Source organism: Diorhabda sublineata, chromosome 10, assembly GCF_026230105.1.
Source record: "Diorhabda sublineata isolate icDioSubl1.1 chromosome 10, icDioSubl1.1, whole genome shotgun sequence".
Lineage (NCBI taxonomy): Eukaryota > Metazoa > Arthropoda > Insecta > Coleoptera > Chrysomelidae > Diorhabda > Diorhabda sublineata.
Genome location: NC_079483.1, coordinates 4,628,548 through 4,646,229, shown reverse-complemented (window position 1 = coordinate 4,646,229; position 17,682 = coordinate 4,628,548). Strand labels below are relative to the sequence as shown.

The window sequence follows — 17,682 nt, the reverse complement described above, 5'->3', positions numbered from 1 at the left end:
GGAATTTTATTTACACGTGCAATTTGGTTCAGACCGGACTTTATCCACTCTAGTTTTTACGATCAGATGTCCACACATGTATGTTTTTCACTTGTTTTCTAGCGGATTTAGTGAAATATTAATTTTTTGAGTGGTAAGTTATGGAATTTGAAGGAGTTTTAGTCAGTAATGCTAATAATGGTAGCAGAAAGAGATGTAGAAATGTTACAAAAAGACAAAAACAAAGTAATTGAAGTAGGTCATTAATTAAGAAGTTAGTTACCTTAGTTATTTGGATCCTTTTTCCAATTTAGACAATTTTGAGAGACCATGTAAACATGACGGACCAACATAAATGTACGAAACCTTCCAACCAAATCATTATTGCTGCAAGAAAAAAGGGTTTTTCGAACACCAGACAAACTCGCAAAAGTATAAAGCAGAGTGAAGGGATCAAAAGCACCAATTAGCAGCAGAATACAGGATGTACACAATAGATGGATCCACCTACAGAGTGTGCCAAAAAATTATTTTCAAACGACCGCATACTATTGCATGTACTACAATGTTAAGAATTGATATTAAAGAAATTGCAGAAAAACGAAATAAAGTGATTGAATTTATAGGTAAATTAAAAGCCACTATAATGGACAAAAATCCAGGAGACTCTATTTACCCGCAAGTCTCAGTATCAGGAGGCTTTAGAAATGTACAGTTGAGAGAATTTTGGAAAAACTACAATATCATGAATACTGTAGAAAACATAAACCTTTCTTGGAATGAAGTAACAGAAGGATCAAAGAACGAAGACATTGGACACTCAGTCGATATGGATGAAATAGTGGAATTAGCGAAACAAACTGGTTTAGATGAAGTAAATGTGGAAGACGTCGAAGAAATAGTTCAAGAAACAGCAGCTAGTCTTTCTAAGGATGAGCCTCAATGAATTAACTAAGCAAAAAAGAAAACAAAAATATTGATAGTAGTAATTTCGAAGAAGAGTAAAAAGAACTTTCAATGGTGTTTGTAAAAAACAGTTTGACCACTATAACTGAAATTATGGACCAATTTGTTGAAAATGTGATCCAAAGAAGTCCAAAAGTCCACAGAAGTTCAAAAACAAACCGGGGTGTTATAGGTGTATATTCGTTTACATTGTTTTCATTTATGTGAGAAATAAATGTTTGGTTTTATTTTTATTAAAAAAAACATTAAATTTAATACCTAACCAATTTTCCATCCATCTTCCCCTAACCCTATTATTTACATGTCAAGATAGCCTCGTTTTGTGCTGTTTTGTATTAGGCTCTACTTTGATGGAACATATCCCCCACTTAAAACGGGGTCTTACTATATAATAGTGTTGTAGTTAATATATTTACCATGTGTCAATGAGATAGATATGAAACTTTACTTGATTTAATAGACAACTCAGTTATTTGATTAGGATAAGGTTACAGTAGTTCAAATGTCACTTTTCAATCAAACTAAATTAGTTATATTGTTTGCTTTAATTAAATCAAATTTTAATAAAAATACAATATCCATATCCAAATATGTATGCTTTTCAGAAATATGTGTTTGTTTTTTTTCAAATAGTTACAATTTGCTCTACAACTATAAAATAAGTATATATACAAAAAAAAACAATCTACATAGGGGATGTCAAACTAAACAGTGTAGCTAATATTACATATTGATAAATTGTTTAAAGATCTTCAGTCTCATTTAAGCTAGTTCATTTAATTAAGAAAAAACAGAAATATTTGCTAAATTTGTACAATCAATAAATTTAAATTATCATTTGGGACATTTTTTTAGAACTTTTTCAGTTTTCTATACATTTCTCTGAACATCCAATAATATCGCCCACAACAAATAGGGGATAACTTGGAATTCTGAAATAAATTTAATACAAACAGCAAGTACTTGTGCCCTGCGTGATATACAGGGTGTGTTAAAACTTCTTTTATGGCTAATTTTATCAGAATAGATTTAACAAAAGTGACATAAAGCAATTTAAAGTATGTGTTAAATAATAAAGAACCAATTGGGAGTAGTTGATTTAAATTATTTATTGACTTAAATCGCTTTTCAACATTTTCATCTTGTTTGATTCACTGATAATTCTATTAGATTTATTTTTTAATGCTTAGGATGGGACGAACAGAGAAATAAGATATTTTATATTTATCAAAAAAAATTCGAATATATATAAATAAATTGTTATTAGTAAGTTTACAATAAATATTTATATTTACCCATGTGACCCATGTTGCTGAAATTTGAAAAAAACACCCTGTATTTGATCATGTAACAAGTTTCAGCATACCCAATTTTCTGCTATAATAAATAATTTGCTATTTTCTTTTACATTTTTAAACATCACAGATCATAACAAATGAAACAAAAAAATATACCCCCCAATACAAAATACGAATGTTAATATTTACAAAGGTTAGCAAATAAGCTACAAGTAAATTTAATATACCGAGTGTTCTACTAAAATTTAAGGAAATTAAATATTTCTTATCCTTTTGGTATCACCATACCTATATCAAAATAATCTTGAACAAATGTAAGATATAGAGACATATCTGAATCATATAGTGGTCTTGTTTGATGGATCTACCTTACCAACTGGCACTACAGTTTGTTGTGATCCTTGGCCTCATTGACAAATCGCCTCCAAACTGGTCTTTTCTTCACCAACGTTCCTCATCTTTTCACATTCATTATTTATAAGTCTTCGTGAACTGCCTCTTTTACTACTACTGCTGTATATTTTGACATTTATGATTCTTTTAGGCACCCATTATCCTCCATTACTTGAATGTGGCCAAACCATCTCGACCTCTGATGGATGTACTTTCGTTTAGAATATGTTGATGATTAGATTTGTGTCTATGATGTAAAAATTCATCACAAAATACTTAGAAGATACTCAATAGGAATGATTATAGACATTGAACAAGATTCAAACAGAAAAATGTTTATTAAAATGAGCGTTTTAATTTTTTTGAGAACACTCGATATATCAAGCAAATATAAAATGCTCTTGATACATTTATGTACAGCAAACAATGAATCAACAATTTAATTTAAGATTTATTTAAATAAATTAAATAAAGTATAGTGCATTCATACTTGTAAACGAAATATTTTAGAGCTGAATTTTTTTTCACTGTCAACCGAGTCGTTTTGGACCATTTAAAGTAATATTTCACCAAATATAATAGAAATTTGAAAAATATGTATAAATAAAAATAGTATTTTGTAATCTGATATCTAAATTACTCAAAAACTTGTTTTATTACTTAGTCAATTATTTATTAATCACATTTTTAATAAAACAACTTTATATAAATTTTAAAGGACTAAGGATCAAATTTTTCATGGATGCATGGTTCCAGTTCTAACATATGAGTCTGAAAATGGGAAACACGATAGGTAAATTTCAAGTTATACGATAAAGGATGGAAAATTTTCACGATGTGTGAATGATCAAGTATTCGCTCTGAAAATAAGTGACAAATGGAGAAAAAGAACAGGAATTTACAAAATGCAAACAGATAAAAGGAATAATACATGGTGAATAACATGAAATCTGATTTAACTAAATGTTGGCATATAATTAATTAAGAAAAAGAATAAATTGAGTAATAATTGACTAAGTGATGAAGATATACAATAAATTTCTATATATAGGTCCGGTCGATATTTTACTTTTTAATATTAGGTGGAATATATAATAAAGAAAGGAGCGTTCAATGACAACCATTTTCAATTGATATTGATTTTATCATATTCAGTCAAATTAGGGACTTAGACAAAACCTACGATATACGAAACAATACAAATTAGATAAATGCCAAGATAGAATATGGAGAAGCAAGAAAAATCAAAAAATAATATGGAAAAAATTACTACAAGAATGTTAAGAAATTAAATTTGAATTTTTGGAACCATTACTTCACACTACCTCTAAACAAACACTGTCTGGTTCTTTGAACCGGATATGATGATGTAGTTACAGTAAACAGTGTGTTCAGTACAAATCGGAAGTTCGAATTTAGTTGCCAGGAATATCGTGATAAAAGTTGAAATATATATATATATATATATATATATATATATATATATATATATATATATATATATATATATATATATATATATATTCCACCAGATATCAAAGAAGGTGAACAATTATGCCTCGTAACATTCATAATATCGAGAAAAAAAACGTCGTCGTACCTTTAAAAAATTATCAACAATAAATGGCAGTGACTCTCGATTCAAGTTTTGGCAGTATTAGAAATGTAAAAGTATAAAAGTATTCATTAATATCATTACCTGTTCAGTAGTTATAGAAAAATTAGTTTTATCCATTTTTGTTTAAAGCCACTTTTTGAATGCGTTTTTATCATTATAGAGGCTCTATAGATCTACATATGTTTTGAATACCGTACTCGATATTTTGTATACAAATGACTAGATAAAACAAAATGCTAAAATTATTAATTTATTGAAAAAAAAATTCTCAACGAAGCTTTATTACTATACCTAATTTTGACATTTAAAAATTCCTCAGATCTACAGAACCTCACAAATAACAAAATTCGTGAGGAACAGCAAATTTATTTTTATTTCTTACTACGGTAATTAGAAGTACTAACCCCGAAAAGCATCAAGAATAAAAATTTTGTACGTTTTTGAGCAGTAGACTCACTCATCCTACAATTATTATCATCCGCCAAACCAAACTAATCGGTATGACCATACAATTGAATCTAATACTATTGTGTTTGGTGTAAAATGTGGTGGATAACAATGTCGTAGGGATTTTTTTAATAACAGCCAAAACAATCGCACTTTGAAAAATACAAATGACAAGCAATCAAGTCATTCCGTTGCTGGGCCCTTCCCATTCTATTAGATAATCCATTTTGCCATTTGGTCCTACACGTTTAGCTTTAATAGCAAAACGCTCTCCGGCTGCTATACGATTAGCTGCACCGAAATAGATGTTAACTGAACTTTTTAAATCATCCAAATTGATATCGGGTTCTTGTTTCACAGGACTCGGTTTTGGAGTTGGTGGATTCGATGCCTTGTCCTTTTCCTGCGGTTTTTCCGGCCTCTGACGAAGACGGCGGCCGTTCAATGTATAATCCATACAACCTTTTGAAAAAGAAAAAATATATATAAATATCATCACACTTGATTTTTAAAATACAATCGATAAATTTGGCCATTTTTAGCAAGCATAAACTTGGGTAGAAAATAAATTTTGTAGAATTTCAAGTAAATAGGAGCTAATTTTTACAATAAATATAAAGGTATGTTAACTATTTTCCAAAAATATAGTAGCAGAAAGTGATTCTATGAAATCAAAGTTTCCAGTGAACTCGAATTGAGAGCAACGAATACAGGACTTTTAGTGAGGTCCCTAGAAGTCCTTTTTTATTTTAGGTCCCTAAATGTCCCTTTTTTTCATTTGTTTATGACTGCCAGATGAAATTAAACATGAATTGTATTATTGGAAGTTTTAGCTACTTTTTCTTTGAAAAAACTGTCAGTGGTTACAATCGTCATTTACTAACACTTTTCTTGACCTCACTTCCCAAGAAAACGTACGGATATCCTTAATAGGGGCTGTATATACCAATATTAGATAGTTTCAATCTGAAGCAGTAATAAAGACCACTTGATACTGCCCTCCAGTAGCTGTTAAATGATATTCCAAATTATATACAAACTTTGTGAATATATTGATTATTAACAGTAGTGACTTTATTTCAAAAGGACACTTTCCCCCTATTTTTTGACACATTCAATTTTTTTTTCTGTTCACATAGCAGTGAGTTATTCCTTTTACATTAGTATTTTTGTACAAATTTTCCTAATAGGTTAGTTTCATTTCCAGTTATGACAAGCATTTTCATGAAAAATCTTACTACATATAATGAAAAACTGACCAAATATTTTGGTGTTTAAATAACATAATTTGAAATATTTATCTTATTCATTCAAAATTATTCTGTTAAATGAATCAAGGTAAGCAAATTTTAATTTTAACACCTCAATTGAAAAAAAAAAAGAAAAACTTTGATCAAACAAGAGGTTGAATAATTACTTAAACATAAGTAATCATTCAAGTCATTAAGCTATTTGATTAAGTTGCCTCCTGTATACTTTTGAAAATCTTTTCATAGTTCTGTTTTTTAATTCTGATATATTATAGAAAAAATTTTGAAACGCCATTGATAAATGAATACAGGAGCAGTAAAAATGACAACTTTTTAACCTTTTTCTTTATTTGTAAATTTTGTTTTCTTAAAAAGCTGGTGCATTCAAATTGATCTTAAGTGTTTACCCCACCTGCACATCATGGTATTCCCAATAGCGTTTTAGTGAGGCATTCCAGTTAAATCAGCCAAAGAAATGGCGGTCTGCAGCTATTTTAAACTTCAGTTTAAGGTTAACAGTATTTAATCTGGCCTGGTACTATGTCTATGCATATCATATCAATAGCTTTTGCCTTAGGATAAATTGTTAAATAATTTTTTTTCAATTTAAGTACAACTAATCTAGAGATAATATTAATTAGAAATATTATTCTATTAGAATCTTAAAAACTGTAGTGTTTTACGGAATTTGAACCACTAGGGTTTTCTCATTTTTGTACTGTCTTGGCTGTTACACAACACACACTTTGCTCTGCTTTTTCACCACTACTCAGTCGAAAGGTTTAACTCTTTATAATCTTCCCACTATCCCACTTTATGAAGCGCCATTCTTCATACAAAATATTTAGACCCGTTTGCTACCATTTCAATTTTTATGTCCCTGTGGTCCAAGCATTGACTTCATCAAATGCCTCTTGGAGTATTTCATTAACCTCTTGGTCATTTTTACCAAATGCCACTATACATGTGTTGTCTGCTAATGTAGCTACTGGCATATCAAAGGTATGGACAGAATACTGCCTTTTGGTACACCAGTCTAACTCTGAATATTGATCTTTGCATCAAATACAAAACATTTTTTTGCTGATGTAGGATTTTAGCAGTAAGCCATATTGTTTAGATAGAATGTTATCTTCGAATCCATGATGCCAGATTTTATCAAATGTCAAACAAAATATTTTGTTTTAGTGCTTTTACCAATTGATCAGTTGATCTATGTACTTGGTTTACTGCAGCATGCTTTTCACTAAAGCCAAACTGATGCAAAGGAATTACTATTTTTTCTTTAATAACAAGTTCAAGTATTTTAAGAAGTATCTTTTTAAAAAGCTAAATGAAATGAATATTTAAAAAAAACGAGTAACAAACACACTTACCTATATTAGACCCATTATTACTTGAAGTACTACTCCGATGAGGCCATTCTTTGGTATCCGGCCTAGCAGGCACAACTGCTGCAGTTTTACTAGCAGTTTGGCCATTACTAGTATATACTGCATTAGGATTACGAGTTCGCCTGAAACGTTTCCTCTTAATTTGTCCGTTGGGACCAATGATGATATCTTTCTCGCTCAACTGACGTTTCATTGGACGCAATATTGGTTTGCCTGGTATCACAGCTGTCAATGGAAGTGGGAGGGTTATCTCTTTTTTCCTAAATTACGAAAATTAACAAATTATTCTATACTACAAATATAACTAGGTTGGAATTGATAATACATTTTATTAATGAATTGGCACTCAAAATTTACAAATTACTGTAAAGAAAGTACTTACTTTTTTCCTTCGTCTGTAGTACCCCTCAGAAATGCCAAAAAAGGATTGTTTTTTCCTTCAAAGTCCTTCGGAGGAGGTATTATTGTATCCAAAGTACTCTTTGAACTAGTTTCATCTCCTGAAGTATCGCAAGGTGTAATTAATTCAGAATTTAATTCTAAGGTGTGGCCCTTCTTTGAATTGTTAATAACCTTCTGGTTGTTGGAACATTCGGAGAAATCGTTGCTCAAATCCGATGTGAGGGATGTTGAATTCGAAGCAGGGGGAGTAGGCGGGGCACTTACTGATGTAGGAGGCGTTGGAGGTAAAGTCTCGTTGTTTTTATTGTCTAATTTACTGTTGGTATTTACTTTCCTTTTAGGTCTCTTAAGAATTCTTTCTCGTTCTCTAGTAGACATGGCTAGAAGTTTCTTTCGTCTTTGTAAGCTCATCTTTTTAAAAGGTACGGTCTTTTTAGCGCACCCAGCGCCGAGATACTTATTTTTTTGTACTAAAGTTACAGTAGGTTCTGCAGCTGATTCTTCTTGAACAGTTTCCGGACTCGGACAGGGAGATTCTGATTCGGAATTACCGGAGTTCTGTTGATATGATACACCCATCATGACGTTTTTCATATGAGAATCAGTAACGACTATCCTTTTAGAAACAATATTCTTCTCTGCAGGTAAAAATTGTAGTCTACGGTTACCCTGCCATAATTCACGAAGATCGTCCTCTGTTACTAGTCCAGTAGGTGGGAGTGTCACGCAAGGAGCAGGAGGCGGTAAGCGAACGCGGAGGCCCCATATTGTAGTGCGTTTTTTAATTTCGCGACCACATTTGAATCGGTTTCGATTATTTGTTAATACAGACATTATATTCTCTCTTCTTTCAGACTTACTCACAATTGCTATCTGTAAACAAAATATTAGTAATATATTAGTAAATGTAGTTAGTTTATTATTAAATTATTTATAAAATTGTAGATCAACTATTATATGATGGAAGTGAAAAGAAGACAAGTTGACACCCCATCAAAAACACTCTTTTCAATAATTTCATATTAAAAACATTTACCAAAGCTTTAGAGGAGACTTAATAGAAACCTATAAAGTTCTTGCATATATCTACACCTGCGATTTGCACATTTTCCATGTTAATACAAATCAGCAGTTAAGAGGGCATTCAAGAAAACTATCTAAGGAAAGAAACTGCAAGTTGCTCTGGAAGAACTTTTTGACAAATCGTATATATATATATATATATATATATATATATATATATATATATATATATATATATATATATACTATATATATATATATATATATATATATATACTATATAGAATTAGCATTAGAAGAAGAGACAGTGCCTGTTGCAAATACAAACATTTTCAAGAACAGACAAAGTGTGATCAGTATTCTGAAAAACTTTCATGTTTAAATTTATAAAACAATAGTTTCATCGTTTTTTTTTTAACCGCCTACTATTTTCAAACAATAATAATAAAGATTCCTTTGTACACCACACTATGTGTTTATGCTGATGAAATTGCCATAATACCTTCCTTGTCTGAAGATGAAAACTTGGTCATCAAAACGCGCGTCATACAGTGTAGTGAGTATTGGTGTAGTGGTAGTGTAAACAGTGTGTTTAGTATACAAACTGAATAAAATAGGAGAAAAGAGAAAACATTGGGAGAGACCGGAAATGAAATCTAGGTAAGTTTGTTAAGAAGACAGGTAAGACTAATACAACTTAAAAATATTACATTGTTTGCAAATCGAGTACTCCTTAAGATAATTTTAATAACAGATGACACATCCTGAAAATGGGAGTAGAAGTTGGACCTTAACAATAAATACAAAGAAATAATTAGAGGATTTAAAGGAAAATGATTATAAGAATTTATGAACACATTAAAGTACAACTCTACATTTAACAACAAACTCATTGGTGAGGACATAGGAAAGTTTATAAAATCGATAAAATTAACATGGTTTTGCCATGGTCATCCAAAATGCCAAATTAAAACCCAATTTTAAAGATTTAGGCCGGCTGCCAATGATGCAACTGTTTTCAAAGATTGCAAACCTGTTGATCTTGCAACAGTTTTGAAGTCAAAATAAAATTTTTGAGCACACACTGATATGTCTAGTAATCAATATTAAATCAGTTCGTGCAGCAGTGAAACGTAATTTTTCAATATATTCAGACTCAAGTGAGGAATTCAGTCATTGATTATTATCAGTTCCGCAGATAACGCAGGGTACAGAGATAATATTGGATCCATCCATACTCAAGCCAAAACGTGAACTCGTAGCAGCGCACGAACTGTTTCAGACAGATAGAACGTTTATAGCTTTTTATCTAATGTCGTTAAAAAGCTGTTTTTCCACTTCTTCCTCAAATTTGAGGTTAGTTCTTGATGACTCATATTGAAAAAAACAAAATAAACATATGATAATCAAATGAAACAACACCTGCAACGCTGTTATACGTTGCCGAGGTCGCCAAACCTTTGCAAGATCAACTGATTTGCAACATTTATTTTAAAACAGATGTATCGTGGGTGGTCGGCCTTATATTGATGATCTACCCTCCATATTACTAATAAATTAGAGCCTGAATGAAATATAAGAAAAGAGGAAATTATCGAGAGTGACTATAAACAAAATCAAGACAGAATACTTGATTTTAGCAAGTGAAACAAGAAGATGAGTCGAAGATCTGGAAAAATCAAAGTGTGAACAACGCTAGCAATTCAAGTACTAAAATTAAAGAATACAACTTAGCAACAAGGCATATTTTGCAAATCAAATAGTCCTTAACACTCCATTTCACATATGTATTATCTGAATCTACATTATACTGTATGAAATAAACTCTTTTAGAACCAAGGAATTCAACATTAATCCTATGGAGCCCAACATTTTCTATGGAATAAGAATTAACAATTTCAGAAACAAAATAATTCGTATAAAATTGACAATAATTAATTCCAGTAACATATTTCAGTTCTAAACATTAGAACTAGATCAACAAAAATAAGAAACAAGGTCGTTAACCACATTTCTTTCAAAGTCCTTTCCTTAAGGATAAAATAAATCCAGACCTTTACTGAATAAATAGGAGTGGTGAAAATAAGCATCTATTACTAGATTGTGAATAATTTGGCTTTTCAGCCACTCTACAACGATATTTCGTTCGATACCTCATTGTTCTGCTTCCAAAATATTGTAGACTACTCCCAAAGGAAGTTCGGTGGAGATGGATAGAGATACCTGGCATGAGACAAGTGATGGCCCTCTTACTAAACAACTTATTCGATTGAATAGGCGCGAAATCTCGTCATCTTTATGGATAGTACGGATGATCCGGAGTGCCACTGGTGCAAGGAGGAAACTACAGACCATGTCCAGCACTCACAGTAGCGTGGTTCAAACACAAGCTTCACAGATTGCCTAATGACATCAAAAGATTCAAGTCAAAGCTCCTGATCCTTCTCTAAGGCCTTTAATGATGTCAAGTGGGGCACTATTTCTTCAAGATACCCGAGTCTTTTGATGAAATGGACAGGACATTAACAGAGTAGCTGCTCTGCTGTTTCTATAGCTTGTTAGCAGAATCTGCAGTTGTCATTCTATGCCATGCCTATCATCGTAAGGTAGCATTTGATGGAGTAGTGACCTATTAAAATACCAACCACCAGTTTAATGTCGTTTATGGATAATGAGTCACTATCTTGTTTAATAAAACTCGACCTATGTATATGTTAGATACGAGGCTTGTATTGTAGTGTTAAGAATAAATGAATAGCAAGATATTTATAAAACATTCATCAACCTAAACATGAAGGTTTTCAACATGAGAAAAAAAATATTTATGAATTAGTTCATTCCTGTAGATTAGATAATATATTGCATAAGTCATACATTTTTATCATGTTCATTATTGGTCTAATTACCTATTGGTATTTATTGATAAATTATTAATAACTTGCTATTAAAGACTATGATAAATTTTTCACAATAAATCATCATTTAAAGAATTATAATTATATAATAATATATAACAATTATTTTATATTTACCTTTGGTGGTAGCTGCAAAGCATGCCAGTTATCATTTATATAAGGAACAACAACTGAATCTAAATCATAATACTTTTTGGAATTATAAGCAGTCAAATTGAACAGCATTAAATGCACCAAGTCGACCCACTTCATTTCTAATCTTCTTATAAAATCCTGGCCGTGGTTGCATATTGAACAAACAAATACGTAAAACCTGTAACAATGAAAATTTATAAGAACCTTGAAACCTCTAATTAGTAACAATCATTAAATTAATTTTCAAATTTCCAAACTATTTATTCAAATATAAATATTATTAATAAGTTAAAGGTTAATAATAATAATAATGGCTTAACACCCCTCACGGGGTTGTGCCGCAAACATGCTCTCTAGATCCTCTTGTTGGGGTGGATCTATAATCCATTTCTACACTTTCTCACTTATTTTCTGCAATAATTTCCTATTTTATGTCTTTCTGCCAGTTTTTAACTCATACTTTGCTTAGGTCATCTTCCACCTCTTTTAACCATTTTGTCCTAGGCCTACCACTGGGATCCCACTGCATCATAATGTATGCTGTTGATATTGTTCCTTCTCACCATACATGTTCCAACCACTTGACTTTTTTTTACTTTAGCTCATTTACTAAAATCTCTAATTAATACTTTGAAATAGGTTTTTCTTATCTGTGTATTTCAAGGGTGGGAAAGTCTCCATCGGAACAACATGTATAAGCTAGTTCGTAATAATGCTTGCTGCTTCGTGCTATAATACCTGAACTGAACTGAGAATATTTCCTGTTCTTTTTTACATTTCTAATTGCATTCATTTCAAATCAAAGAGTTCTAAAAATGTCTGGAAATTTGGCACGAAGTTTCTGACAGTGCCTTAGACTAGACAATGTTATATAGCATAATTTAAATCTTCATAAATGGATTGGGGAGCCCATAACCATAATTTTGAATACTTATATAAATCTTAGTACTTACCTATCACCACAATATAAAGGATATTGCAGAAAATCTAAACATTTTTCGTGAAACCACTGTCTACACCTTCCACATTGAAGCATTTGTTTGTACCACTCCCCATTTCCACCACAGTAACAATATATTTGTTCGCTATTTACTCTATGATATGTATCCCAGTTTAAAGAGTTTAACTGAAAAAAAAAATAAGGCAATCAATAATTAACATTAAAAAAATAACACATAAAAATATGGTTTTAATTTAGCGATAATTTTTGATATTAATGTCTTTATTGGACTGACAATCTAGCCCATAGGGTAATAGAAGTGTTGTGGAGTATGTTGTCTTAATTTTTGAAGATTTTCTAAGAGCTTTACTTTTTTGGCTGGAGGAATAATCATTTTGAACAAAAAATGCGAAAGAAAGAACCTAAGGAAAGCTAAATCAAAGTTGATTAATTAGTGGAAATTTTTAAATAGGCTCCTGCTCTTCCTTAAGATCAAAGAGGTCTATATGAGCTGAAAAGCAAAAAAATAGGATCGAAAAGGCATGTTATGGCAATATAGAAATTCACATTTCTATATTCTATCTATTCACATTAAGCAGCCACTAGTGGATAAATATAAGCAGTGATCTTTATGAAAAAACAATTGCTCTTAGAACATAAGTGTCACAAAGAAATGGCGTAGATAAAAACCAGACGAGAGAATATTCAACAAAAACAAATGGAAAAAGAAAATTTCCAAAGATTGCTTCATGTGTTTCAAAGAAAACTTAAAAATCACAAATACATATGTGGAGACAAAGCAGAAACATTAATATGGACTGTATTTTTTCTCATAAATATATGTTTCTAATACAAAATATTGATTGTTCTTCTTCAATACGAATATGTAGAGAGCTTTGCTTTTTTGATTGGAGGAATAATCATTTTGAACAAAAAATGTGAAAGATAGAACCTTAGAAAAGCTAAATCAAAAATTATTATTTAGAGGAAAATTTTAAATAGGCTCCTGGTCTTCTTAAGATCAAAGAGGTCTATATGAGAAGTATAAGCTAAACAGTCTGTTCAGTATGAATTTCAGCAGCGGGTAAGTTAATTGTGTCATACAACTATTTAATGATAAAAATAAATACTTACATCATATGGTAATACTTTTATAGTAGATGTAGGAATTGACTGATTTTCTTGATTACTGGAACTAGATACACTCCTTAAGGAATCCCTCCTTTGGTGTTTAGAATCAATTTTTTTCAGTCTAAGTGGATCACTCTCAATACATCTTTTGCACATCCAAATTGCACCTAGAAATTAATACAGATTTAAAAATGGCTCACTTAACAATTATTTTGATGTAAATGTTTAATTGTATTCTAATTAGTTTCATTTTTGTTTATAAATTCCAATTATTAATTCCTACATAACAACTGCAAACTATGTTTTTCAACTGACATCAAAAATTATCTTTTGAATTTTGAAAACGTATAATTATATGTTCAGTTGTTTTTAAAAGATTCCTTAACAAATTATGTGATTTTTCAACTGTCAGATACTAAAAACACTTAGGAATGGGAAATCATAGTTAATTGTGAAGTATTTTCAATAAACGTTATGAAATATAATCAAATATGATATTATAAAGCATCTGTAATATTATTTAACATTCAAATTGAAGTAACTCCTCATAGAGAAGTACTGCAAATTAATTTTTTAGAAATTAATCTTTTCAACATTCCGAGACTGATCCAATAGCTCAAAAAATATACTTTGCATTCACATTGAATGTTTTATATTCTTGAACCAACGAATCTTTTGAAAAGGGGCTAGTTGTCTAAATACAGATATAATTGTTCCCCTGCACAAGGGTAGCGAAAAAATAACATATTGCATTATTACCAATCATATCAAAGATAATTGAAAGACTAATAAAAAACCTATTGCCTCTTCTTTTTAAACATAAAATCTTTAAAGCTCAACAATTTGGTTTCCTACCTAATAAATGCACCAATGACATTATGTTTTCTGTTCTGAATGAAATATATACCTCACTTAATAATAAATTTTTTACTGCTTCGGTTTTTTGTGATTTCGCTAAGGTATTCAATTGTGTTGGTCATGAAATTATGAACAAATTAGAGTATTATGGCATCCTTTAAAATGGTTTGTATCTTACATTGAATGTAGAAAACAATTGGTACAATACTTTACAATGTAAAAAAATGCACAATTATTTGCCAATTGAAATCAAAACTTTTCCCACATTTCGCAATAATTTGAAGGTATATTTACTCGAAAGTGCCTTCTACTCTATAAACGATTTTTATTCTAATTGTAATAATATTTAATTGGGAGCAAGGTACACACTGGATTAACGTTGTTATTGATTTTTAATACAAATTATTACTAATGTTATGTAATAATTAAATATAAAAATGTTCACATGTATATTTTCAAAAGTAATTTTGTTATTCATTATAGTTTTTTTGTATATACTTCTTGTATGTTTGTTTCTTAGTTTTTTACAAGCTTTACTCTAGAAATTGTAATCAATTTTTGTACAATAAAACATTTCTTTCACTCTCTTCAATACTCTTTTTAGTTTTCTATGACTTTAAAGTAACAACCATTTAACTGCGGGGCTTGAAATCAAAGTATAGGTGAGGAGAATATGTTGTACCACAAAGTAGACAAAAATTCTAGGAAAACATATTTTTTTTATTTCAAATGCCTAAGAAAATATTGGAAAATATTGACCACTTCAATTTACCAATACCAATATCCTTTGGGAATAATGTTATGGAAAATATAAAAAAAATTGGAACTTCCCTAATGTTTCCTCCAAAACCAGGAAAAAAAAATTGTTGATAGATTAAATTTATGGCAAAAGGCCATCTTAACATAAAATTATAAGATTAGATGTAGATGAAAAATAATTTTTGCTCAAGTACCTATGTAGAATCTGCATTTGACAGAAACTGATAATGATGATTTTTTTAATCTTCTATTTAAATAATTACAATTATAATATTTTATTTACATTTTCACATTTACATTAACAGACTGTCTGCCACTGGTATTTGGTGATGTCTGACTTTGGTCATGCCATATCTAGGATAGGATCTTTTCACTTTTAAATAAAAAAATGCATATCCAAAGAAATGAAAATCTTCAGAGCTTCTAATGACGTCACTAAGTACCTAATAGCATTGCATTAAAATATGCTCACTAAAGTATCTGCAACTGGTGCTCTTACCTTAATATAACATAAAATATTGAAGATAAATAATTGTAATGTGGAATAACAAGTGGAATTTGTAAAAATCATATTTACCATCTTTCTGACAGCTGATAGGTATCTCCGGTACATGACACTTTTGATGATATCCTCTTCCACATTGATCACAAACAGTGATTTCTAGCTTATTCTTAGGGGCAGATTTCTTACATACTACGCACAAAAGATCTTCCTGTTCGGGAGTACTTAATTTTGTAAGATCTTTAAAGCTGGACCAATTGAAAGTATTGTCACCAAATTTCACTAGACACTGTTCTCTTATATTGTTCACCTGAACTACTGTTCCAAAATAATACCTATCATCTTTTTGTTTCACTAGCACTTCATTACCTACTGAAAATTCTGACATTTCTACAGATGTTGTACTATCTGGTACTGGTGTTTGTTCTTTCTTAAGGTCTGTATGCTGTATAAGACCAGCTGTAGACATTTTCAGGATTTGAACCTAGGAACACTCCTATACCAACTGAAAATTTCAATTGACATGTTTATAAGAATTTAGAAAACATCATTCATACATACAGTAATTTATCAAAGATATAATGGGGAAACGCAAATAATAATCACTAGAAATTATCTAATTCTTGTCTCAATGATAAAAAATAATGAATCTAGTAAGTTTTGAACAATAAGAATGAATAAGATAAATACAATTCAGTTTTAAAAAGTACTTCGACAAAACAGGGGACTGGAGATTTTCTGATTATTACCAAATAGGTAATAAGAAATTAAGATTAAGAACAGACTGATTTATACGTTCGAAAGATAATACAGAATAGCTGATCGAACAAAAAATTAAAAAAGTAACTACAATAAATCAGATTCAGTTTAAAATACATTTATTCAAGCTTTTTGATAAAAAAAATTAGAATTACGGAAGGTTTGCAGATTAAACACATTTTATCGGAACACAAACATTATCAGATCACACCCAAAACCACAATTATTTTGAATAAAACCATACGCAATGAAATTCTGCTATCGATACCTTCATTTTCAATTGAAATTGACAATTTTAAATTTACTGTTTATTTACCTTTGACAGCGTCTATATTCTGAGTGGTACTCCATCCGAAACCTTCACTTCTGCGGCCATTAAACTATTGTTTGGATAAAACCCGCCAAAGTAATTACAAGATGAAATATATTATTTTTAATAAACTTTTTGGAAGATATGCTCCATTGAAGAATGTAGATTATCTTCTGGTCAATTATTACTATATATTTTAATGTGTTATTTATCCTAATTACATGAAATTAAAAAGAAATTAAGGATTTTGAATATTAACGACATTGATAATTTCTATCAGCTGTTGACAGATGGCGCAAATGATGGAAGCGTTTAATTCGTACACTGGTCGTTCTTCACTAATTACACTTTTAAATTTTATTATTTACTTTTATTGAATTTATGGTTGACATTATTAACGATATATAGACTAGAACTATTTACTTTAATAAATAGTATCTGATTATTCGAATGACCAACCTTTTAAATATTAACAATGACATATCACTTGTAATGATGTGCCTATATTTAGAATAATTAAAAATATGAAAAGTAAAGTATAGTAAAGAAAAGACGATGAATCCTTTCCAAGACAAAATGAATCAAATTTATGAACCACAGAAA

At 30.2% G+C, this 17,682-nt stretch overlaps 1 protein-coding gene across 1 annotated transcript; it reads right to left on the bottom strand.

Moving 5' to 3' along the window:
* Positions 1 to 1,475: 1,475 nt before the first annotated feature.
* On the bottom strand, positions 1,476 to 17,361 carry LOC130449639 (PHD finger protein 19). Its single transcript, XM_056787586.1, has 8 exons — positions 17,086 to 17,361; positions 16,086 to 16,515; positions 13,895 to 14,058; positions 12,774 to 12,946; positions 11,803 to 11,998; positions 7,728 to 8,620; positions 7,328 to 7,605; positions 1,476 to 5,163 (listed from the first exon to the last, which is right to left on the bottom strand). Exons 2-8 carry the CDS (start codon positions 16,477 to 16,479, stop codon positions 4,880 to 4,882), a joined length of 2,382 nt encoding a protein of 793 aa, XP_056643564.1. The 5' UTR covers positions 16,480 to 16,515; positions 17,086 to 17,361; the 3' UTR covers positions 1,476 to 4,879.
* Between the last annotated feature and the right edge of the window lie 321 nt (positions 17,362 to 17,682).

Excerpts from the sequence above, each read along its gene's own strand:
- LOC130449639 (XM_056787586.1), bottom strand. The coding sequence starts at position 16,479 with ATGTCTACAGCTGGTCTTATACAGCATACAGACCTTAAGAAAGAACAA. Across the intron at positions 14,059-16,085 it reads TATCAGCTGTCAGAAAGATG|GTGCAATTTGGATGTGCAAA; the intron begins GTAAATATGATT and ends ATTAATTTCTAG. Across the intron at positions 7,606-7,727 it reads ACTACAGACGAAGGAAAAAA|GAAAAAAGAGATAACCCTCC; the intron begins GTAAGTACTTTC and ends TTCGTAATTTAG.